Source organism: Talpa europaea (assembly GCF_964194135.1).
Source record: "Talpa europaea genome assembly, chromosome: 4".
Taxonomy (NCBI): domain Eukaryota; kingdom Metazoa; phylum Chordata; class Mammalia; order Eulipotyphla; family Talpidae; genus Talpa; species Talpa europaea.
The window spans coordinates 26,605,868-26,630,474 of NC_140070.1; the positions used below are offsets into that span (position 1 = coordinate 26,605,868).

At 38.5% G+C, this 24,607-nt stretch overlaps 1 protein-coding gene across 3 annotated transcripts in view; it reads right to left on the reverse strand.

Annotated features, from left to right (window-relative positions):
• Positions 1 to 285: 285 nt before the first annotated feature.
• Positions 286 to 24,607, reverse strand: part of VEPH1 (ventricular zone expressed PH domain containing 1) — a gene marked incomplete at both ends in the record, with an annotated part of 188,363 nt that continues 164,041 nt past the window's right edge. For all 3 annotated transcript variants that reach the window (XM_084231249.1, XM_084231248.1, XM_084231247.1), the window contains 3 exons: positions 286 to 522; positions 10,906 to 11,042; positions 20,342 to 20,459. In XM_084231249.1, the coding sequence (XP_084087375.1) occupies positions 286 to 522; positions 10,906 to 11,042; positions 20,342 to 20,459 (492 nt within the window). The remainder of the gene's footprint in view (positions 523 to 10,905; positions 11,043 to 20,341; positions 20,460 to 24,607) is intronic.

The following is a 24,607-nucleotide window of genomic DNA, read 5'->3' on the forward strand; positions in this document are numbered from 1 at the left end:
ATAACTTACACAGCTTCCTAAGTCCCTGATCCCTGACTCCCCCTTTTCTGAGCTCATCCCATCTGCAACTCCTTTTCTTTGCATGCATCACACAGGTGTTCTGGAGCAAATGCAAAAATCATCAGAATATGAAATTTACTAAGAATCTTGCCACTGTTAGGTCCTGCTTCTCAGCATTTCATTGAAAACAACGTGGCGTGGTGAATTTATCTGTTTTTCTTGACACTGGCCGTGATAATACAGTGTCCACTATATATAATTGGTGTGAGGTCAGCTTGCAAATCCCTACAGATATGTGGTTACTTCTCTGCTTTCCCTCTCTTTTGCTTGGGCAACTGCTACATTGATGCACTGGAGCCACTCTTCTGCATTCTTCTCATCCTTGGCCTTGAAAACATAAGTTTTATTGTCTGTGAAGATTTCAAAAGCTCGAGGAAGAGAGCGGTCCCTGCGTTTCTTGGCCACAACTTTCACACTCTGTACTTTGCTGAGTTCTATAGGGGAGTCATCAGGATCATCTTTCTGAAATGAATGAGAAGGAAAGAATGTGAGCTGGTTTCCAAAGCAGGAAAAAATCTTTGACTACCGCAGAGTTTTCCAAAAGGACCAGAATCTACTTCATAACTCAGACCTTTGTTATTTTGGGTGCTCAGTCCTAATTACGACAACCAAAGGAGTGAGTCATTGACTCTGTCAAATTATAAAGTCACACAAGATTGAAATGTATTACATTGCAGGAAAAATGCTTAATTTAGATTCCTTTGATTTTATGTCATTTTTCATTGATATTAACACTTTGTTAATAGTACAAAATATAACAGTACAACCTGGAGTACTCATGACTCAGAATTTAAGATAATTTGAGAGGCATGAAATTGAATTTTTCCTCTGTGTTACCTCTGAGATAGGGGTACGAATGGAATAAACAGATTTTGAAGTTTATGTAGATCAAACTATTTTTGAAATCTTCAGCAGCTTTGGAAGCAGGGTTTGTTTACAAACATTAAATGAGAAATATTTAATGAGTCACATTTTTTTTTTTCCATTGAAGCAGATGCTTAAGGGGTTCTACAATACAGTAATCACAATAGGCTAGAATTAATAGTCTTAAAGAGTCAGATACTTGTTTAAAGCAATTTCAGGTCCTTAATACCATTGAATACATCTGTTCATTGCAAAATGTACCTGAGAATCTTGTCAATTCTCCTCTGTCACCTCCCCCTGTATAGTCACCCTTCTCTCACTTTGCAGTGGAAAAGCACAATTAAGACACAACCGCCCCTAACATTTTATGGTGTATTGTTTAATTTGGAAAAAATCTTAGAAGCATCAAACAAAACAGTAATTCTAAACACTGATATCATGGAAATGTCTTTTTACCAAGGCAATGTAATTGTTACTTATCTAAATTATTAAGAGATGCATTTTTAATAGAATTTCATTTTTTAATGATGTTTATAGTTATGTATTAATAATGCTTCTGGCTTTTCATATATTTTTAATTTTTAAGAAGATAATCAGAAAATCTTAATACTTAGAGACTGATGGTCACAAGAAATTAAAATAATCAAATTTCAATTTATAAACTAAGTTTTATTGCAGTGAAAAGTGATAGATGATCAGGATAAAACACTGGGAGATATAGATCTAAAATATGATCTCAAAGAGAAAAGAAACAGTGCAAATATTTCTATTAAAGAATAATTAATTCATATTTTTAAAAATGGATGGTGTCTAAATTGCCATGGTACTTTATTTCAGTGGTTACATTTAAAGGAGAGTGTAATCATTTTGTTTTAAAGTGACAATATTTACAATTCAATGTAAATTACAGTCTGTACAACTGTTTAAATTTAAAGAAGCATTAATGCAACTTAGAATGTTATAAGGTATTATATAATTAAAAAATATTTTGAGGGGCCTCCCTGGTAGTGCAAGGGATTAAGAGGCAACCTATGAAGCAATCTGCAGTTACTGCAGCACGAGTTCGATCCCTGCCCAGGGAGCAACCCACATGGCGCAGCAGACCTCTCCTGACTCACCCGCTGCTCCCCTCAGCAGTGTGTTTCGGTCACTCTGCCTGTTCTGTTACCCACTCTGTCTCTAGTGAATCCTCTCACCCCCACACCTCTGGCCTGTAACCCAGTTCTTGTATGCATAAATAAATAAATATTTAAAAAAATCTTTTGAGGGAAAAACAGGATAAAGTTTGAAGACATTAGCACTAGACAATACTATGTTAGCTTAATTTCATTTATAGTCAGTATCTGATAGTAATAAAGTAGCATTTCTTTGAATTAGTCTATAGTAAAGAAGTTGATGCATGGAGAAAATGATCAAAAAAAAAAGTTATTTAGCACGGTTACCTGAAGTGGGATAGTGAATTAACCAAGATAGAAATGGACCAGAAGTAAAAGGATACTGTTACTTGGCTGGTTGGTAGAAATCAAACTTTATGAATACAAATGTAGCAGAATATGTTATCAGAGTGAAAATGCCAAGTTTACCTCTTCCATATATTCACAAATACAACAAAGTCAACAAACCCTGAAAGAAAAACTGATGACTATTGCATATCAGAAACAGTGATACAGTGGAAAAGGGAAGGAAAAACTCTAATTAAACTGTGTTTAGAGTAGTACACCCAAAAGTGAGAGTAATGGCCTCTGTACAGAATCTCTCTGCTGCTTTTAACTCAAGGGCATGCTTATTTATCAGGGATTTTAACAATTGGGCACTACACTGGAGAAATGTGTTCACAGAACTGGTGTGTGAGAGAGAAGGTGAACCACTGGGTAACTAAAGGCTTAAGGGTGAAGAGTGGTGGTTATTTGCATGAGCCTAATAATCACCTAAATTATACAATGTGGGGAAGAGAGTAAAATTGTGGTCCATCAGAATAAGTTTCAGATGAAACTGCCCAATGGGTCACAAAAATAGTCCATTTTATACTAATCTCAGAAGAAAAAAATCAATAGAAGTAACATGTTATGCAATGGAAATGCAACCTGAACAAAGACATAAATGGAAGATGTCAAAAAATAAACATTAAAAAATAAAGGTAATAATTACTTACATTTCAATAATCACTTTAAATGTAAACGGCTTGAATTGTCCTATTAAAAGATACAGTGTGGGGGGCCTCCCCGGTGGCGCAGCGGTTGAGCGCTGGGTTGCGAAGCTGCCTGCAGCCTCTACAGCGCCGGTTCGATCCCCGCTGCTCCCCAGCCACTGGAGGAGGGTCCCACATGGCGCGCAGACCTCTCCTGCTGCCCGATGCTCCCCTCAGCAGTGTACTTCGGTCCTTCTGCCTGCTCTGCTCCCTGCTCTGGCTCTGGTGAATTCTCTCACCCTCCCACGCTTCTGACTGTACCCAGTGCTTGTATAAATAAATAATAAACTAAAAAAAAAAAAAAGATACAGTGTGGGGCCTCCCCGGTGGCGTGGCGGTTGAGCGCTGGGTTGCGAAGCTGCCCGCAGCCTCTGCAGTGCTGGTTCGATCCCCGGCTGTTCCCCGGCCACCGGAGGAGGGTCCCTCATGGCGCGCAGACCTCTCCTGCCGCCCGCTGCTCCCCTCAGCAGTGTAGTTTGGTCTTTCTGCCTGCCTTGCTCCCCGCTCTGGCTCTGGTGAATTCTCTCACCCTCCTGCACTTCTGACTGTACCCAGTGCTTGTATGTATGTATGTATAAATCAATCAATCAATAAATAAATCTTTAAAAAAAAAAGATACAGTGTGGTTGAGTGAATTTCTAAACAAAGTCCAACCTCCTGCTCTTTACAAGAAACTCATCTGATCAACAAAAACAAGTACAGATTTGGAGTTAAAGACTGGAAGCCAATCCTCAAGCAAATGGGAATCAAAAAATCCACAACTAATATCAGTTAAAACAGATTTTCACTTAAAAAAGGTAATAAGAGCTAAAGATGGACATTACAGAGCAGTTAAAAGCCTAACATAATAAGAACATATATATGCATGAAATGATGGGGCATCAAGACACGTGGTACCATTATTAATTGAACTAAAAGGAAACACTGGCAAGAACACAATAAAACTAGGGTCTTTTAATACTCATTTTGCAACTATGGACAGAACAATAAGACAGAATAAATATGGAAACAATATCCTTAAATGAAAAACTTGATCAAATAGGCTTAACAGACATCTACAGAACACTAAAATTGCTGCATAACATTTTCAAGTGCACATGGAACATTTTCAAAAATAGTTCATATGTTGTGATATAAGTCAACTGTCAACAAAACTAGGAAAATTGGTATCATAACAAGCACTCTTTCTGACCATAATGCCATAAGTCAAATGTTAAAACATCTGGAAAACCATAAATAAAGGGAGACTAAGCAATATGCTGCTTCCTAGTTATTGATTAAAGAAGAAATTAAAATAGAAATCAAAAACTATCGTAATGGGCCTCCCCGGTGGCCCAGCGGTTGAGCGCTGGGTTGCGAAGCTGCCCGCGGCCTCTGCGGCGCCGGTTCGATCCCCGGCTCCTCCCCGGCCACCAGAGGAGGGTCCCACATGGCGCGCAGACCTCTCCTGCCACCCGCTGCTCCCCTCAGCAGTGTACTTCGGTCCCTCTGCCTGCTCTGCTCCCCGCTCTGGCTCTGGTGAATTCTCTCACCCTCCCGCGCTTCTGACTGTACCCAGTGCTTGTATAAACAAAACAAACAAACAAATATAATAAATAAATAAATAAAAAAAAAAAAAAAAAAAAAAACTATCGTAAGACTATCAAAAATGAGAATAAAAGCTATCAGAATTTATGTGATGCAGCAAAGATGAAAATTGCAATGTAGGCTCACATTAAGAAGCAAGAGATAACCAAAACAAACAATTTAATATTACACCTAAAGAACTTGAAAAAGAGAAGCAAACAAGACCAAAAGTTAGTAGAAGAAAGAAAATAGTAAAAAAAAAAGGGTGGGAGTAAATGTAATAGAGAGCAAAAAGAACATACAAAAAAAATAAATAAAACTGAAAGTTGTTTTTTTTGAGAAGATAAATGTAAACCTGTAGTGAAGGTGACACAAAAAAATATAGGAGAAAAACACTAATGAACAAAATTGGAAATGAAGAAGGAGAAGTCACCACAGATTGCATAGAAATACAAAGGACCAAAGAGCTTACTATGAACAACTATAAGCCAACAAATTCAATAACCTTGAAGAAATGAACATATTTCTAGAACAAAGTTAGTTCACTAAGACTAAACCAGGAAGACATAGAAGAGTTGAAAAAAACATATTATCATAGAAATTGAAATAGTAATCAGTAATCTAGCCCCAAGCAAAAGTCCAATGCCAGATAACTTCACAAGCACATTCTATCAAACCATTAAGAAGAAATTTATTCTCATTCTGCTGAATTTATTTCTAAAATTCCAAGAAAGAATTTTCCCTAATACATTTTGTGATGTCAGCATCACCTAAATGCCAAACCCAGAAAAAGCCGGCATAAGAAAAACTGCAGACCAATGTCCCTGATGAATATTGATACAAAAATCTTCAGCAAAATGCTAGCAAATCAAATTCAACAATGTATTACATGTAATATATTGTGATCAAATGGAATGCATTCCAGAGATGAAAGGATGATTTAATATAGGTAAATCAATCAACATAATACATATCAACAAAAGAAAAGATTAAAATGATATAGTAATATCAATAGATGCAGAGAAAGCATTTGATATGATTCACCACTCATTTTTTATTTAAAAGAAAAACCCTTTAAACAAGATGTCAGTGGAAGGAATCTTACCTCGACATTAAAAAGGCCAACAACCAAACCAACAACCAATGTAATACTTAAAGATGAAAAACTGAAAAGTTTTCCCCATAAGATCAGGAAGAAGACAAGGATGCCACTGTCATCAATTCTGTTAAATGTAGTATTAGAGAGTTTAACTAGAGCAGGAGACAACAGGAGGTAAAATGAATCCAGAAACTATCATTATTCACAAGTGACATGCTATATGTAGAAACACTGAAAGACTATACCAAAAAGCTATTAGAAAAAATAAATGAGTATAGCAAAATGGCAGGATACAGTCAACATACAAAAATTGGTTGTATTTTAATATACAAAGAATGATAAAAAATGAAGAAAGTAAATCCACTCAAAATTGCATTAAAAAGAATCAACTATCTAAACATTAACCAAACCAAAAAGGTGAAAGATTTACACAATGAAAACAAAATATTACTAAAGAATATAGATCATGAAGTAGAAGATGGAGAAGCATTCCATGCTCATGGAAGGAAAGAATCAATTTAGTCAAAATAACTGTTCTACCAAAAGCAATATATAAATTTTTTTAAAAGATTTATTTATTTATGCATATAAGAGCTGCGGTACAGGCCAGAGATGCGGGACGTGAAAGGACTCACCAGAGACAGAGTGGGGAATAGAACAGGCAGACTGACTGAAATACACTGCTGAGGGAAGCAGCAGGTGAGACAGGAGAGGTCTGCCTCACCATGTGGGTTGCTCCCTGGCTGGCTGGGGATCGAACTCGTGCTTCAGAGGCTGTGATTGCTTCACAGTGTGGTGCTTAAACCCTTACACCACCAGGGAGGCCCAGTAGTATATAAAATTAACACAAATCCTCATTGAAATCTCAAGTATATTATTCAAAGAAGTTGCACAAAATATATGAGAATTTGTATCGCACCATAAAAGGCCTTAAACTGCTAAGGTAATCCTGAGGGAAAAAAGGAGAGGAAATGAAGGCATCATGTTAACTGACTTTAAGCTATCCTACACAGGCACAGTAATTATTTATTTATTTAAAAAAGAGATATATTTATTTATACAAGCACTGGGTACAGTCAGAAGCGCGGGAGGGTGAGAGAATTCACCAGAGCCAGAGCGGAGAACAGAACAGGCAGAGTGATGAAATTCACTGCTGAGGGGAGCAGCGGGAGCGGCAGGACGTGTCTGCGCGCCACGTGGGACCCTCACTGGTGGCCGGGGATCAAACCGGCGCTGCACAGGCTGCGGGCAGCCTCACAGCTCAGCGCTCAACCGCTGTGCCACCAGGGGAGGCCCCAAGGCACAGTGATTAAAACAATATCCTATTGGAATACAAATAGATGCAAAGATCAATGGAGCAGAATCAAAAGTCCAAAAATAAATTCACATAATCTACGACGAAGCAACCAGGACCACAAAATGGAGAAAGGAGAGCTTCTTTAACAAGTAGTGATAAGAAAACTGGATGGCTATATGTAATAGAATGAAGTTCCATGTGCAAAACAAAACAAAACAAAACAAAAACAAAAACAAAAACCCACAAAAAACCCCACCATCAATGGATTAAAAACTTAGATATAAGACCCACAAAAATAAAATATATAGGAGAAAATACTGACGATTCAACCCATGACATCAATGATAAAGGGACTCAAACCTTACCACATGGAAATGCAAGCAAAATAAACAGGTAGCCTTATCTCAAATTAAAAATCTTTTATACAGTGAAAGAAAATACAAGTAGATTAAAAAGGCATCCAACTAAATGGAAATATTCACATATTACACAACTGGCAAGGGGTTAATATCCAAGATCTGTAATGAAAGTATTCAATTTAACAGTAAAAAACAATCCAATTAATAAAAGGACAGCAGGTGCGAATAGACAATTCACCAAAGAGGATATCCAGAAGAATAACAGATACATGGAAAAATGTTCAACACACTTTTAAAAAGAAAGATGCAGGTCAAAACCACAATGAGGTATGATCTCACACCTGAGAATGAAACATATTAAGAAGATCCCCAGCAAAAAGTCCTGGGGATAATGGGAAGAAAGGAGAACCCTATTATACTGTTGTGTATTGGTGTAAACTGGGGCAACCATTTTGGAAAGCAATCTGGATTTGTCTTAAAAAACAAAAACCAGAAATACCACACGTCTTAGCAATCCCACTCTTAGTCTCTATCAAAAGAAAACAATCCAGAAACTAAAACGATTATATACTCTACAATGTTTATTGCAGCACTATTTACAATATCTAAGAAAGGGAAGCACCTTAAGTGCCCACTGATGGAGGATCGGATCAAGAAGTTGTGGTCTATCAACACAATGAAATACTATTCAGCCATCTATAGCAAAATGGAAGGAGTTTGAGGTAGCATGTATAGTAAAGCAAGTCAGGATGAAAAGAAAATATTGGACATTTATATAGCAGATGATGACACAAAAAGAACTTATAAAAACAAGCAGACTCTAATAAATGAAATGAGACTTCTGAGGTTAAGAGGGAAGGAAGAGGGAGAAAAAGTCCAAGGGGTATAAGGAATAATGGTGGTGGTGGGGGGAAGTTTGATTCTCAAAGGTATAAAAAGATCTGGAAAAATTAATACAAAAGTGAAAAATTAACACTATCTGGTGGAAGATTGTGGGTGCTTTGGTGATGGGTGTGGTGTGGTAATATACGGCTGAAAACGTGCGAGCTTATTCCCCTAACTCACATACGGTATTGTAAACTAATGTTACCTGAGAAAGAAACCATGATAGTCTTTCAGTTTTTATTTAAAAATGCACATTTTTCTCTTTTACAAGAAAGGCCCTTTATTAGGTGGCTGAAGCTTCAGCTAGCCACTGCTAAGTTACTATGCCCCTGGGGTGAGCGGGCTATTTCTGTGTTCCCCTTACTATATTATTTTATTTCCCAATATTTGAGCCACTTGTTCTGTCAGATTTCTGGAATGTGAAACCATTTTTTCCCTATAAAGATGTCAACCAAGTTGGCCAATTACAAAATAGTTTATTCTTTAAACTTCGTTAAAAACTCTGAATCAGTAAGTATAAAGGTCATTATTTGAGTCTGTAACTCAAGAAGTAAAACATTCTTATTCAGGAACTCTGTTTTGTCTCAAGGGATCTGAGAAATCACTACATCTTAACTCGCATTTTATTTAAGAAAAACAGGAAATTCAGCTGGTCATTTTAGACACTTTAAAAATTACTTAATTGTGAACCTATGCTAAAGAAGTATTTTTTCTTTAATTCTCTCTCTCTTTTTTTTTTTTTAGTGAAGTAACTTTGGCTTATATCAATCTGTTGGTACTTTGGGAAGTATAGGATCTTTCACCCCATCGCTACTAAGAGTCAGAAAGAGTTACGTTTCTTTAAACCTCCACTAACTGTCTAAATTGAACACACTTTCCTTTTGAAAATACCTTCAGTCACAGAAAATCCAGTCCATGTGCATATTTTATAATACACTGAGATGAAGAAAGTATCACGAGTTAGAGTAGAAGTCATCAAAATTGTTTTTTCCTTCAAAAAGTTAACATTTTTGAACCATTTTATTAACTAAAAGAGCACTGATCAGAATTTGTCATAACTCAGATACACCATATTTGATTTCTGTTGAGGAAAATATTCAAATAAATTTTAAAATGAGCACTCTAAACATACGGTGCATATATTCTAAGTGAATACTAATTTTTAGCTACATTAAAGCCTTTTATTCATTAATTTAGCCCGGTGCGGTTCACCCTGGCTATGAACTTAAGTGTGCATGGGAAGCAGGATGCACTCATTTAGGAAAAGGTTTCACATGACCCGATTTGATCCTGTCTCTAGTTTTACCCTTCCCCAACTTACTAGCTCTATCCTTGTAGAGTCAAAAACTTTCCCCATCAGTCAAATGACAATAATAATAGTGCTGTCATCAAAGAATTGTTCTGAGGATTGAGGCATGGGGTAGTACTGACAAGCTATTATTATTATAATATTGCAAAACAGCAAAGGAGTAGGTTAAGATTTTATCATCCCCATTCCAATCCTGAATAAATAGTTTAAGGAGAAATAAAACTGACTTGAAAATAAGGGGCTATCTTTTCATTGTTGATTGGATTAGAATGCTATTTCATAGGTTTCCTAACGAAAATAAATTCAAATTCTGATATTTACTGAGCCTCCTAATTCAGATTAAAAATTATATCAAATAACTATTTATTGATTGTTTTAGAATCTATTCTATTCATTAACTAGATATAAAATGAATGAAAGATAGTAATGATTTTCCTTCTTCAAATCGGATTTAGTTTACTCTAAGACGTACTTAAAATAAATAAATCTGTTTTTCCCTCCCTGTCTATTGTCTTCCTTCCTTGTGTCTCCATCTCCAAATATAAGCTGTGGTGATAAAAGAGATCAGAATCAGTATCACAATCCCTAAATTTACATAGTAGACACACAAGGAAACAAAAGGCACAGTGTTCAAGTCAAGATCACTGGGTCATTCCGTTGTTCATCCTCTAAAACTTATGTCAACAGCAACAAAACAATCTCCAGTGATAAATGGAAGAGGCGCAATGAACCCACTAACAAAATATGAACAGAATAGACACTCAAAGGACATTTGTAATAAAATGACACTATGAAATTGTAAATTGGAGAAGGGGGAAAAATTACTGAATTTTAATTCAAGACAAAATGCCTCACTGAATGGTGGGGAATAAGACCTTAGAAAAAGCAATATGTATTTTAAAAAAAAAAGCAAAAAGTAAGTAAGATTGAGGGACTTACAGACTTTCCTTTAAACAAAAGGCACAGTGTTCAAGTCAAGATCACTGGGTCATTCCGTTGTTCATCCTCTAAAACTTATGTCAACAGCAACAAAACAATCTCCAGTGATAAATGGAAGAGGCGCAATGAACCCACTAACAAAATATGAACAGAATAGACACTCAAAGGACATTTGTAATAAAATGACACTATGAAATTGTAAATTGGAGAAGGGGGAAAAATTACTGAATTTTAATTCAAGACAAAATGCCTCACTGAATGGTGGGGAATAAGACCTTAGAAAAAGCAATATGTATTTTAAAAAAAAAAGCAAAAAGTAAGTAAGATTGAGGGACTTACAGACTTTCCTTTTTGAAACAGAAGCTGATTTCCAGCCAGAGTAAAATAACGGGTTTTCCATCTTTTGATGAACTTCCATCTGACTTGCTTCTCTTTAAGTTTTCCCTCGATGAGGGGCTGGCCATCTTGATTTACAACTGTGGAAGGTAACAAAATAATCAAGTCATTTATTTTCCATTATTTAGTTGACAAGTAACCCAAAGTCAGAATTGTACAGTGAACCAGAACCCAGTAAATATATTTGTAAAGTGGACTAATAAATTATGAATTTGATTAACCTTCCCCTTTGTTCCCCAAAGAATGCACAATTTAGTTATGATAATGAGAAAGTGTTGAAAGCCCTTATTGAGATTTTCAAAAGAAATACCATTCACTTAAGAGCATCTGGTTAGCAGTTTTTAAGTTTCATCCAGATAACCACCTTTCTTGTACCTCTGAACAATTTTGTTTCTTATTTTCTTCACATCAACTGCTTAGAAATGTAGCTTTATAAATAATCACAAACCAAGTATATTTAGCTATTTGGCAGCAAAAGTCAATACAGCGCTCCTAAGATGCGTTTTCCTGAAGATATAATGGCTGGAAAGGCAAACTCACCCAACCCTTTTGAACATATTTCCACTCTCTGAAACACACATTCTCTCCACACTCCACATTCCCAGCTTCATCTAGTTAGCAAGTAATCATTTCATGTTTTACTCCAGTGCTGCTTCCTTTGGGAGACTTTAGTCCAAAACCAAACCAGAGTGGCTATAAGTTCTCATGTATTTTATTTTTAATATCAGATATCATTTGCACATGGAGCCTTCTGGATCTGACACAGGATTAGCTTCAAGTATATCTCTGCAAGGCAGGTTCAAATGTTTCATTAAAGAGCATGTGTGATAAAAATTTGCAAGAGCAATTGACAACATTGGTGAAGGAATCCTTTGCGACATGGAGTGGATAGGATGTCACACTCTCATCCCCACATAAGAGACCCAAGACAAAATGGCAGGCTTACTCGAGAACAAAGAGATAGACCACTGTAGAGAAATTCTGCTGAGCAAAGAGTCATTGTAGCCCAGTAACATTTAGCCTTGGAAAAAGTCCATGAAAGATGTGTTAGGAAGGAAATGTTAATAGAAATTTACAGCAGTTGTATGTTAGGGCTCAAACTATGAATCAGAGTCAGCTTCAGAAATTTCCATAAAAGCCAGGCTATTTGTAGCTGTGGCACTAATTTAAAAACAGTTTCAATGGGAAAAAAGAAAGACAAATTTTTTTCCAGCTGCTATCTCATATCTTCAAAAGTTTTATTTCAAATTTTTCTGGCACATACATGACTGGAATGCACCTTTTAATAGGTCTATTGTCATAGTACATCCTTGTAAACAATAATTCTAGTGTGATATCAGTGTCTCTTCATGGTCAAAACAGGGAAGTAACATTCTATTTGGAAAATAACATGTGGAATGAGACTCTAAGGGAATGATCATATGTCTAAAATGATCTTGTTTGCATATAACACAAAAGTTTATTAAAATATTTTCTCACTTGCTAATTAACACATTTCATTTAAAGCATCACAATTTGGCTAAGACATTCTCTGCCAACCTGGATCTCATCTATCCTTTAATTATCAGTTGTCTGAAGAAGCTATGAAATATTAAACTGAAAACACTAGTGGAACTGGCATCCAAATTGTCACTGTCTTTATCAACTTAAAAGACTTTCAGAATATTAATGCAAACATTTAAACATCAATTGTATTCCTTTTGTGCACCAAGAGTTGAAAATATTTACGTTGATAAGAAATAAATTTTGAAGGTGCTAATCTTAACTCAACATGAAGTTTTGAGTAAAATTGAAATAATAGCAAACAAACATCTTAAAGTGGAGAAATCCCACAAGGGAAAGAACAAAGTAGTGAGGAATATGCCTCTGTTCATCCATCAATCACCCTGCCATTCCACATATACCTCCGAGCACAGATAAGTTGTAAGGAACTGTAGATCTGAGAGGGTAATAAAGACCAGCACACAGGGATCTTAGTTTATCATCTTGCAGTGGAGAGAAAGCATTTTAAAATTACACAGCTCAGTGTGGAGCTTGGTGAGTATTGCTGGAGAAATAAAAGCGAGGCTTTACTGTACTCAAAGAAAGGAGATCCTGGTCCCACTTTATTTCTGTTCCTTTTCTCCTCAATAAACTTTTTCTTTCTCTAACAAAAAATAAAAAAAAAAAAAGAATGAGATCCTACTTGTAGCAGGGAGGAGGTGACACGAGAGCTTCACCTGAGCTGAAAAAGAGAATGGATATTCAAGAGTGCAGAAAAGGAACATAGTAACAAGAGGATGTGTGAGGGGACAGCCATGAAAAGAACAGAACCCTAAAGAGCTGGAAGGACCAACGGACTCAGAAGCAAGTTTGTAAAGAAGATGCTTTGGGACAAAGTCATAGGCTTCTCTGATCACTGGGTGAAATATTGACCTAAAAAAGCCTGAGAATTACCATTTTATAAGCTTGTAGAGCAGTTTTCCAAATTGTGCTCAAAGGGTCACTTACATCAAATTACCCACTGACTGGTCAAAATGCACATTCCAAGCCCCCCCGCCCCCCCCTCCGCCCCCCCATCCCCAACCAACTAAATCACAATTCTGGGATGTGGTGAGGGATCCTGCATTTTTTTTTTTTTAAAGATTTATTGATTTATACATACAAGAGCTGGGGTGCAGGCCAGAGATGCGGGGGGTGAGAGGATCCACCTGAGACAGAGTGGTGAACAGAACAGGGAGACTGACTGAAATACACTGCTAAGGGGAGCAGCGGGAGAAACAGGAGAGGTCTGCTTTGCCCTGTGGGTTTCTCCCTGGCCAGCCGGGGATCAAACTCAAGCCGCAGAGGCTGCGGATTGCTTCAGAGTGTGGTGCTTAACCACTTGCACCACCAGGGAGGCTCACATCCTGCGTTTTTGACGAGATTCCCCAGGTGATTCAAATGTAACTCAAGAAGGTCTAGGAACTGTTTGTAGTCTCATGGTAGATAAGATTGAGAGGCCCTATAATATTACAAAACAATAAAATTGCAAAACCAAAATTGAGAAGAAAATTGTCAGGACGTTTCCATGACATTAAAGAAAGGACTGCAGCATAACATCACATGCACGAAGAGCACATGAAAGCTTTATTTATAACATATATACCTTTGCACTCCGTGTTTGATACACACACATATGCAATACCTTACTCTATTAAGTTAAATGATCTTTCATAGAACTTTTTTTTTTAAAAAAGATTTATTTATTTATACAAGCACTGGGTACAGTCAGAAGTGTGGGAGGGTGAGAGAATTCACCAGAGTCAGAGGAGGGAGCAGAGCAGGCAGACTCATGAGGTACACTGTTGAGGGGAGCAGGGGGCGGCAGGAGAGGTCTGCGCGCCATGTGGGACCCTCACCCGGCAGCAGGGGATCGAACCGGCGATGCAGAGGCTGCGGAGGCTGCAGGCAGCTTCGCAACCCAGCGCTCAACCGCTGAGCCACCAGGGAGGCCCCTTTCATAGAACTTTTGAAAAGAACTAGTTTAAGAAGAAAGAGCTTATAACAATATTTTGGTACAAAAGTACACAGGATATAGAATCATAAATACTATTTTTTTTACACTTAAAATAAATCCCTGTGAGTTCATTGATTTGTTTGTAAGAAAAATTTTACTACTTAAAATTTTCTGAGAATGTGCAAACTTTGGTTGTTCTCTTACTTGGTAAGTATTCACTGAACATCTGTATTGTACTAGGGGTGCAGGATAAAGAGATGAGGGGTGGGCCCTTCTTATAACTTAATATTTAAGTTATAAGGAGGAAACAGGCATCAATGAAATAATTACACCTAAAAAGCAAGGTGGCTGCTGTGATCAGGGTTATGAGGCAGGTCTGAGGTGCCAGGGAGGGCACAGAAGACTTCCCTCCAGCAGTGAGTTTGAGTTACAATGGGAAGACTGGATCTACAGGAACTCGGTGCAGAAGGGAGGAAGGGCAGTCAGAACATGTGAAGATGCACATGGCAGGAGTTACTATGGTGGTGGGCTTGGGACACTGGAAGAGCCTCTGGCCAGAGCAGAGAGCGAGCATGAGACATGGGGCGGAATGAGACTGGAGAGGCTGGGAATTTCAGTGGCATGTGAGGCAAGGAGACATGTCATGGAGTTTTGTCTGTTAGTTAAGAGCCATGGGAAGCTACTGCAAGGTTTTATGCAGGGTTGGCACCCTCGGATTTGTGCTTTGAAGAGCTTGCTCTGGCTGTGATGTGGGAAGCAGACTGGAGGGTCCAGGTAGGAGCTTCTTGCCATTATTTTAGGTACAAGGAGATGGCAGCTTGCTGTAGCACCACCGAGAGTGGTGGACAGAGTTGAGAGCAATTGAGAAGATGAAATCCACAATACTGGGCAATGGATTGATGGGCATGAGGGAGAGGGCAGTCAGTTTCTAGCTGGTGCAATAGAATGAGTGATCTTGTATTGACTGAGATAGGAAATGCTGGAAGGAGAAACCAAGTACTTTTGGGGGGCAAGGGCGAGTAATTATGAGTTCTATTTTTTAAGGTTTATTTATTTATACAAGAGCTGGGGTACAGGCCAGAGGCGCGGGAGGGTGAGAAGAGTCACCAGAGACAGAGCGGGGAGCAGAACAGACAGATGGACCAAAAGCTCTGCTGAGGGGAGCAGCAGGTGAGACAGGAGAGGTCTGCCATGACATGTGGGTATCTCCCTGGCCGGCCAGGGATCGAACCTGTGCTGCAGAGGCTGTGGACAGTCATAGTGCTGTGCTCAACCCGCTGCACCACTGGGGAGGCCCATGAGTTCTAATTTCAATGCACTGAATTTGAGGTGCTTCTGGAATAGCAAATAGGTGATGGGAGATGTAATGCTAGAGTTCAGAGGTGGGAACTGGACTACAACTTATACTTTTGGGAGTTGTCTCATAGAAGGGGTTCCTGAAGTTGCAGAACCAGTGAGGATTGGTGGGGAGAGAGAGGGCAGTAGAAAGAGAGAAGGACTCTAACAATGAATGACTGGATAAAGTAAGATGGCCTTGAAAGGAGGCTGGGAGTATCTGAGAACAGGAAGGAGACTAGAGGAATGCCCTGTCACAGAAGTTAAAGGAAGAGAATGTTCTAAGAAGAAAGAATTGCTCAACAAAGCTAAATGCTGTTAAACAGTGAGTAAGACAAGGACTGAGACAGTCAACACACGGGCAACTTGCAGGCCACTGATATCTGTAGAGATAAAGACCTTAGAAACCAGATTTGGGAAGGTTGAGTCACAAGGAGGAGGCAAGAAAGTTATCTGCCTACTTTAGCCCATTTCCATGTTGGCATTTGAGTGGATGGTCACCTAGCCCATGTTCAAAGTGTCCATCAGTAAAGGAGAGCTGGACCTTTGCTGGACCCATGTGACCCAATGGACAGCATGCTCTTACAGCACAACTATTTGAAATCAAGTTTGAAAGAAGAATCATGATAGAAGGCTTTTGAAAAAAATTATTCATTTTCTTTTATAAGCTAAGGAAACCTCCTAATGATAATCACTTTCAGTATCTAAATAGGCAGTGACTAAGAGAGTAATCACACTGGGGAGCACTCAGTCACGGAGGAGGATGCAACTGCCAAAACCATCTCCAAGTTGTTCTTTGTAGGGTGTAAGAACAAAGGCATGCATGTGTCTCAAGAATCCAGAGTGAAAGTCATGACCTAGTTATTTCTCTTCCTTTTAAAAATGTAACTGAATCAAAAGCCAGATGTGTTCCTGGACCTCCAGCTGACTAACACTTACTGTCAACATGAACTAGCAGTTCCAAGGCATGAAGATAGCTGATAAAAGATTTTGCTTTGTTTTTCCAGAAATAATCTCTGTTCTGTTAAGTCTACTTGCTCAATTTCTATTCTCTCATTCTTGTGGAGTAGTGGAATGGGTAATAAATAACACCAGGCAAGTCTCTGAGGATACTTGAGTAATTTAAGTGATTTGTAATTCTACTAGTCTGTGCTTTTATAAAATGATTATCAGAAGCTGAATCAGCAATTGGAGGAATTGGGAATCATTCTACTATAACCATTTCCCCAGATGCAATCATTTCCCACACCTTATCCTACGAAAGTCCCTGCTCTTCACTGAGTAGAATAAGTCATGGGGGAGGTAGGTTGCTTCTTGGATTTTCCAATATATTCAAACACCATGGAAAATTGTTCTTGAAATTTCCAATATTTCATGTCTTTAACTTAATGTTGCAGTTTCCTTATCTTTAAATGGTAATGATGAAAAAGAAGAAAAATGGTTAGCACATATCATGATAAAAGCCAATAATTATAATCATTTCAGGACCTTTGGGCTATTTTAGCACTATTTCCTCTAACTTCATCCACACCTAATTGGATAAAAAATATATTTTATTAATGCCAGCTATTAAATTCCTTCGAATTTCTGTGTGTTGATGGTGGAGGTGGTAGAAGAGGACTGGAGTTGGTAGTTAATGAGAATTTTTCCTAATTAGAAGTATATTTGTCTAATGTACTTCCTGTACTTAATGCACTTAAGTACTTAAGGGGATCATGTAAGTCAGTGGATTGCTGTCAGTACCTGAAGGGTCTCATAGTTTAGTCTACCCACTGTTAAGAAGGCTTTATATTTCAGGAAGTCTTTCCTGGTGTCTAATCAAAATTTTCTAATGAGTTCATATTTTGTTCCTCATTCATGGAGATACTGGCCAGCAATATTTTTTACAATGGAATAAGGAATACTTGGAAACAATTATTTCACTTGTCAGTGTGTTGAAAGAAAGCCATCCAAATCCAATTTCTTCAGTATTTTGCTCTAGGCTCCAATGCTATATTCTAGACTCTTCTTCCAGATGTTGATAGAACATCCAGACTCAGTGGTTTGTTGATGAAACTGAGAATGGTAATGGGACTCAGTCATAGCAGGCAAAGAAGTGGACCCTTTGTTATACACATGGTGACAAACTCCACTTATCAGTTTTAAGATGTATTGGGCGTGGCACATTGATATATTTGATATGGTTAACACATATCTATAATCTTGAGGCATCATATTTTAATATTCAAGATATACTTGACTCTGCTATTTCTAAACATTATTCATTCACTCACTCAACAAATATTTACTGCCTGCTACAAACATTCAAGGAAGTATGCTAGATTTTTCTATCTATACCACCTGTCCCTAACTGGATTATGAATCCTTTTAGAGCAGAGATATTATATCTCATTCATATTTTATTCCAATGATCACTCTGTGGAAGATATTCAAACAACACAACAAACATGCATTATATATAAAAAATGGGGATGCAAGTAATAAGCTAGCTGTGTATAGCCAAATAGCCAAATATTTATTCCTATGTCTTAATCATCTTTGAATTTACAATTTAAACAGAACATGATTGCAAATATCTTCATGAATAATGCATTTGGCAGCAGTATTATGTTAGACCTTTCACTTAGAATAAATATATAATTTATATGCTTATATAAAAAGATGTCATCAACAACCTATATAAATTTTCAGGGATTCAGAGTTTTGGGTGAAAATAATCACTTGAAATAGGATTTCTCTTAGGCTCAACCCCCCTTTCACGTAGCAAAAAGAAATAAGCAAAGAAATTCAAACACACTGAAGTTTTCAGAGCCAAACATTTTGAATCAATATGTTCTGCTATAAAATATTTGGCCTATTTGAATTTTTATTGCTATATGTTCTCAGTCTGTATTTAACTGTGAGAAACACAAATAAGAAATAGTGAAAGAAATAAGAAAGAGTAAATGTGCAAAATATTCTTTTCGAGTGCAGGGCAGTGAATTTGAAAAAACATAATTAAAGGGATACTTTGTGTTTTTAACTTACAGCCCCTTTTTGGAAGCCTCTCTTAGCCCATTATGATTAAATGTTTATTGAACTAAGAGCTCAGCTTACTGGGAATGAAAATTCTTAAGGGCTTCTCAGAGCGCCCCCACGATAGGCACCTTCCCTCACTATACTCTCAAATAGAGTTTCTTTTATGCTCTTTTTCATAGGTGAAATGAGGTCTAATTAGAAAGTTTTATAATAGAGACATTCAATTCCCCAATTCCTTATTTGCTTGAATTAACTTTTAAGAAGTTGGGGTGTTCACTCTGGCCCCCGCGCCATCCAGACTCAGTAATCAGCCAACAATCTGTGCTTACAAAAGCTGCCATCCTTCTCTGCCAGCTTCTTCCAGTCATACCTTTTCCGTGGGGTAATACATTTTAATTGGTACCTCTCTGTGAGACCCTCACATCTCCATCTGGCCAAATAAACACATATTTCTTTTTTCTATTCAGCGTCAACATGTTGGCAGTTAGCAAGAGGATAGACTTGCCACAATGGGTAAACTTTAAGATGCACAAAATCCTAAAACTAAAGGGATGGGCACAGGTGGTGTCCTCAATGGCTCTCTGGAGCACGGCTACTCCACAGAGTGGCTTTGTGTTCAGCAATGTTTTAACCACTCCGTTGGTCGAAACTGTAGTTTCTCAGCCACATCAGTATCGAGAACTCAGTGTCCTCTCAGGGCAATTTAGTGATGAGATATTCCATTTCCATGGACAGCACAACTTATAAAAACATTATAACCTATTTCCACTGATCAGGTTGGGGCAGATATAACCAGGAGACAGAATGACGAAATGGTAAGAGCCTGGGGTTCTGGAGTCTGACTGAGCTTCAGTGTTGCCACCTTAACTCATTACCTATGTACATTTGGGCAGATACCAAGTCCCCTCTGCTTCAGTTTCCCCATCAGTGATAAGAAGATAATATTAGTAGTAACCTCATAGGATTCTTGTGAATTTAATTTCTGACCTGTTTAGCTTAAGGCTTGGCTCATATTCATTAATAATGATTACTATTAGCCCCAGTCCATAGACCAACTCCTTGAACAGCAGAAAGGAAGGGAAGCCATGATCTTATGATGTCATTCCTCAAGTCCTTCCCTACCTGACAAGTGTTCACTCATCAAACCAAAGTGTGATGTGGTCTGTTGGCTTACTCCTTCAGGGTCTTCTCATTTCTTTGAGGCGCTTGACAGATGCTTATTTCTCACTAACCCTCACGGTCATCTGGGATGACATGATGAATGTTTTCAGGGTAGAATAGCCAGTATTGCTTTCTATAGTCACATATATGGAGGTATGATTTTTCTGGATCATTCTGGCCTATGTTTTCTCCCTTTCAACATCTTTCCTTTTTCTCACTCCCATTTAGTGAGATACTTTTCTCAGCATGAAGCAAAGGCGCACCTCTGTGCAGTATTACAACCCAGAATGTTTATACAAGAAGAAGGACAACCAGAACAGCAGAGCTTGTAGATCCTTATAAATCCCAGGGGTACACATGATTTTTAGCACCAAGGGGATCTCTCACCAGTCGCTTTTTCAGGGTTGTTGCACATGAAGCATTGCCATGCTCCTGCTGCTTCGCTGAAACCAAACACATCAAAGAATCTCACTTCTTCCAGATGGAGTTGTACCTGGTCCAGATCCTATTTCAGGAGCACAAAGCACAAAGAACATAAGATTATTTGCTTCTACACAAAATTCTGGGATGCAGAAGGCCAAGGACAGGAAAGGAGAACACTTGCCTTGGGCAACCTTGGGAAAGTGCAATGATGCAAACTCTTCCAATGGAGTTCTTTTAAATGCAGTGGAAAATAAGCATGGGCCCCCAGATGTCTGGTGGGGTTCTGTGTCAGAGCCTGAAGTGAACTCAGAATTTCTAAAAAAAAAAGGGAGTATCTGAGTAGCAGTGTGAATGCTACTGGAAATTTTTGTCCTTTATTTACAGTTTACATAAAATTGAGAATCAATTATTGATATTGGAAATTATTTTGCAGAGGACTGATGGGGACTAGGGGGGAGGGCTAATCCCTCTGCCACTGGCTCCAGCACTCTTTCTATTTTATGCTTTATCTTAAAAGTGCATGCAAATTTTGCATTCTATTCCATAGTACAATTGTATTTTAATGGAAAATAATGTCTTAAATTACTTATCAGTAAATTAATTACCACCCCATTGTTGAGTAGAATTGACACACCAAGAAGGCTGCCATGTTCTACATGCCCCTGTGGCATCTTGCCAACGTACTCCTGTTTAAAAGGCAGAGAGAGGTTCCATTACACTGTAAATGGATGGAGAACTATTAGCCTAACCAAATTAAATAGCTTTACTGCCCTTTTGAGGTTTCCCTATTATGTAAATGACTTGTATCCTCTATGAAAGGGTGGCCAGAACTGCACTCTGAAGCGCTTGCTTTCCCAAGAGGAGTTTGATCTCCTTGCTGGCCTTGCACGTTACCTGCCCAGCAGACTCACATCTGTCCTCAGTTGAGCTGTGATTTCATTTCCTTTCCTCTGGCCCTCACACTCTTATCTTCTGTGCACAGAACAGATCTTAACATACCCAAGAACTCAGGGATGGAGGCACTGTTTATGGTGAGTCTAAACTGGAGAATGTTCAGGTGGCTACCCAGTTTTTGTTTCCCAGGTCTACATTTCTTTTTTTTTTAAAAGATTTTTTTTTTACTTTATACAAGAACTGGGGTACAGGACAGAGACATGGGAGGATGAGAGGATTCACCAGAGACAGAGTGAGGAGCAGAACAGGTAGACGGACTGAAGACACTGCTAAGGGGAGCAGCGGGCAAGGCAGAAGAGGTCTGCTGCGCCATGTGGGTATCTCCCTGGCCGGCTGGGAATTGAACCCATGCTGCAGAGGCTGTGGACAGCTTCACAGCACTGCATTCAACCTGTTGTACCACCAGTGAGGCCCCAGGCCTACATTTGCTTTCTTTACTTTTCCTTGTTTAGCCATCACAGAGAATTAATTTATTCTTATGTAAAGTCAATAAATAATTCCTCCTATCCTGGTTCTACACAATGCTCATAAAGGGGCCTGGCCCAAGTCTATATTTCTTGATAGAAGTGAGGACATTGTTAGATTCTAAGCTCCTTAAGAACAAAACTATCTCTATCTTGTTTAACAGTTGTACCAGAGTCTCACCCAGCATCAGGAACAAATTAATATCATTGGCTTGCAGGCCCACTGTTAGGATTTCCAAATAATCATATAAATGTTAATAGCAAACTTTCAAGGCATTCTTTTTCTTTTATTTTTTCAACATTAATCTCGTTATTTCTTGCAAACTCACATATGGAGATGGAAAAATCATCCAATTTATTAGGAAAAAGAAGAAGCAGTAGTTCAATCTGAAAACTGTAAGATGCTCCATGTCATCAACTCACCACCCTAGAAAGAATTAGCGAGGGTACTCAAACTTATCAGTGAGAACTGCTTCAACATGGAGTAGCCTGTTTGCAGAATGCATGCTTTGGGTGAATAATATTTTGTGCACTGCTATACTTTGCCTTCTTTTTTGGGATTCTGTTATCCTATACTGAGGTAACAATGGTTTACAGCACCATAGTCTTTTACCATTGGGCCCTTTACCTCCTGTGCTCCTCTCTTTCTACCCATCACTTCTGGTAACCTCAAGTCTACAGCCACATATTTAGAGTTTGTTTTGGTTCAGTGTTTCTGTTCTAAAGGGAATTCTTTTTTTGAGAACTTTTACATTCACTGAAACATAAACAAAATGAGGGCAGAGATTTTCTTGGTTGTATTGCTGTGACCTGAACACCTTAAAGTCCTGTGACATAAACATATTTTGCTATTTTAGGGAACATCAAGGAAATATTTGTGGAATAATGGAAGGCAGAAACTGGAACGAGAAGTGACTACTTTCCGAGTGCTTTTTAGCAAGATTACTGTGGCTCACATTTTGGGGTTGGACATTATGGAGGCTTGACATGTTGAATACAACAGATTGAGTTACTATCATTCAATATATTTTTGGCATTACAATAGACACTGCATATATAGAATATCTTTGCAAAACTGATTTCAAATGTGGAAAAAAAACTAATTTCAGTGGAAAAAAAAGGACACTTTTTCAAAAGCATGCTCCCAGGATAAAGGCTGAAGAAGCACCTGGGAGTTTCATAGGTTTCAAAGGATGAAATCCATATTAAAATTTATGGGGGAAAAGCAGATGTTCATAAATATCAGTTTCAGAACTGTGAAGTCTCTGAAGTCTGTATCTGGCCATTGGCATGCAGATCACCGCTTTATTTCCTGCACAATTAGGGACCAATTTTTCATTCACCACAAACACTGCTAGTAAACAAAGTACTTAAGCCAATACTTAAGGGTTCCTTTATTTTTCCTTCTGAGACCAGAAAGGTCCCAGGTTGTTGCCTATAATCCACATTTGTCTTGGCAAAAAGTTACTTTGAAAGTTTTAGACAGATGGCAAGCTGTCCTCTCCAGTGTTCAAGTTCTGAGTCAAAGCAGCTTACTTCTTTAGAGGATTTAGGTGTTGTGCAAAAAGGAACCGAGGGGAGAAGGTGGCAGGTAGGCCTAGGAACTGCTGAGGTCGGCGCAACAGACAACTTTGAAAAGAAACACAGATAAGCACACGATGTTCTAAGTACCGGTGGAAAATCAAAGGGAAATACATTGCAAAAAGCAAAACAAGCGAACACAAACCAATAGAAGTGACACTTAAGGTTTTGGGATTTTGATTCTTTCAGTGCCTCAAGTCATTATTTCTCTCTCCTACTTATCTTCTTTACTTTGCTGTGTCCTGTAGCAGTTCCAGGTCTTACTCAAGAATTGCTATCAATATAAAGTTTCTATTTTTTCCCTCCTGCCACCACCCTTTATGTCCACAACTTGGGTGAGTTTGGAAGCAAGACACTTCCCACCTAATGCCACAAGAGAATGCAGCCCAGCCAAAATCTTGACTGCAAGCTAGTGAGATCTGGAGCACAGGACCCAGCTAAACCACAGCAGACTCCATCCAAGCAAACTGTCAGATAACAAATGTAATCAGTTTTAAGCTGCTACTTTTGTGGTTGTTTGTAATACAGCATTTAAATCACTACCTTGGTTGTGTCATGAAGAGTAAGGAAAAGTGATACACTGTTGACCAATTCTCCATGACAGTGATGATTCTGCTTCGAGGGGTCACCTTCTCCCACACACACTCCAAATCAGGTTTCCATAAGAAACAAAGAATACTGGGCCTCCCCGGTGGCGCAGCAGTTGAGCGCTGGGTTGCGAAGCTGCCCGCGGCCTCTGCGGCGCTGGTTCGATCCCTGGCTGCTCCCCGGCCACCGGAGGAGGGTCCCACATGGCACGCAGACCTCTCCTGCCGCCCGCTGCTCCCCTCAGCAGTGTACTTCGGTCCTTCTGCCTGCTCTGCTCCCCGCTCTGGCTCTGGTGAATTCCCTCGCCCTCCCGCGCTTCTGACTGTACCCAGTGCATGTATAAACAAAACGAACAAACAAACAAATAAATAAATAAAGCATGCCTCTATTTAAAAAAAAAAAAAAAGAAACAAAGAATACTGAGGTACACATGATTTTTGATGAGTTACACGGAAGTTGTAAGCATGCACTAAGGAGGATTTTCCTGATGGACACCATCTAATTCAGAGAGGATAAAAGCCACTGTAGGGAAAATGATGTTTTTAAGCAGCCGATTAAAAGAGTATGTCTCCTGTTTTAGGAAAAAAAGCCATTTATGGGTATAGGAATTTGCAAAACTATATAAAAATTCTCTTGTGAAGCC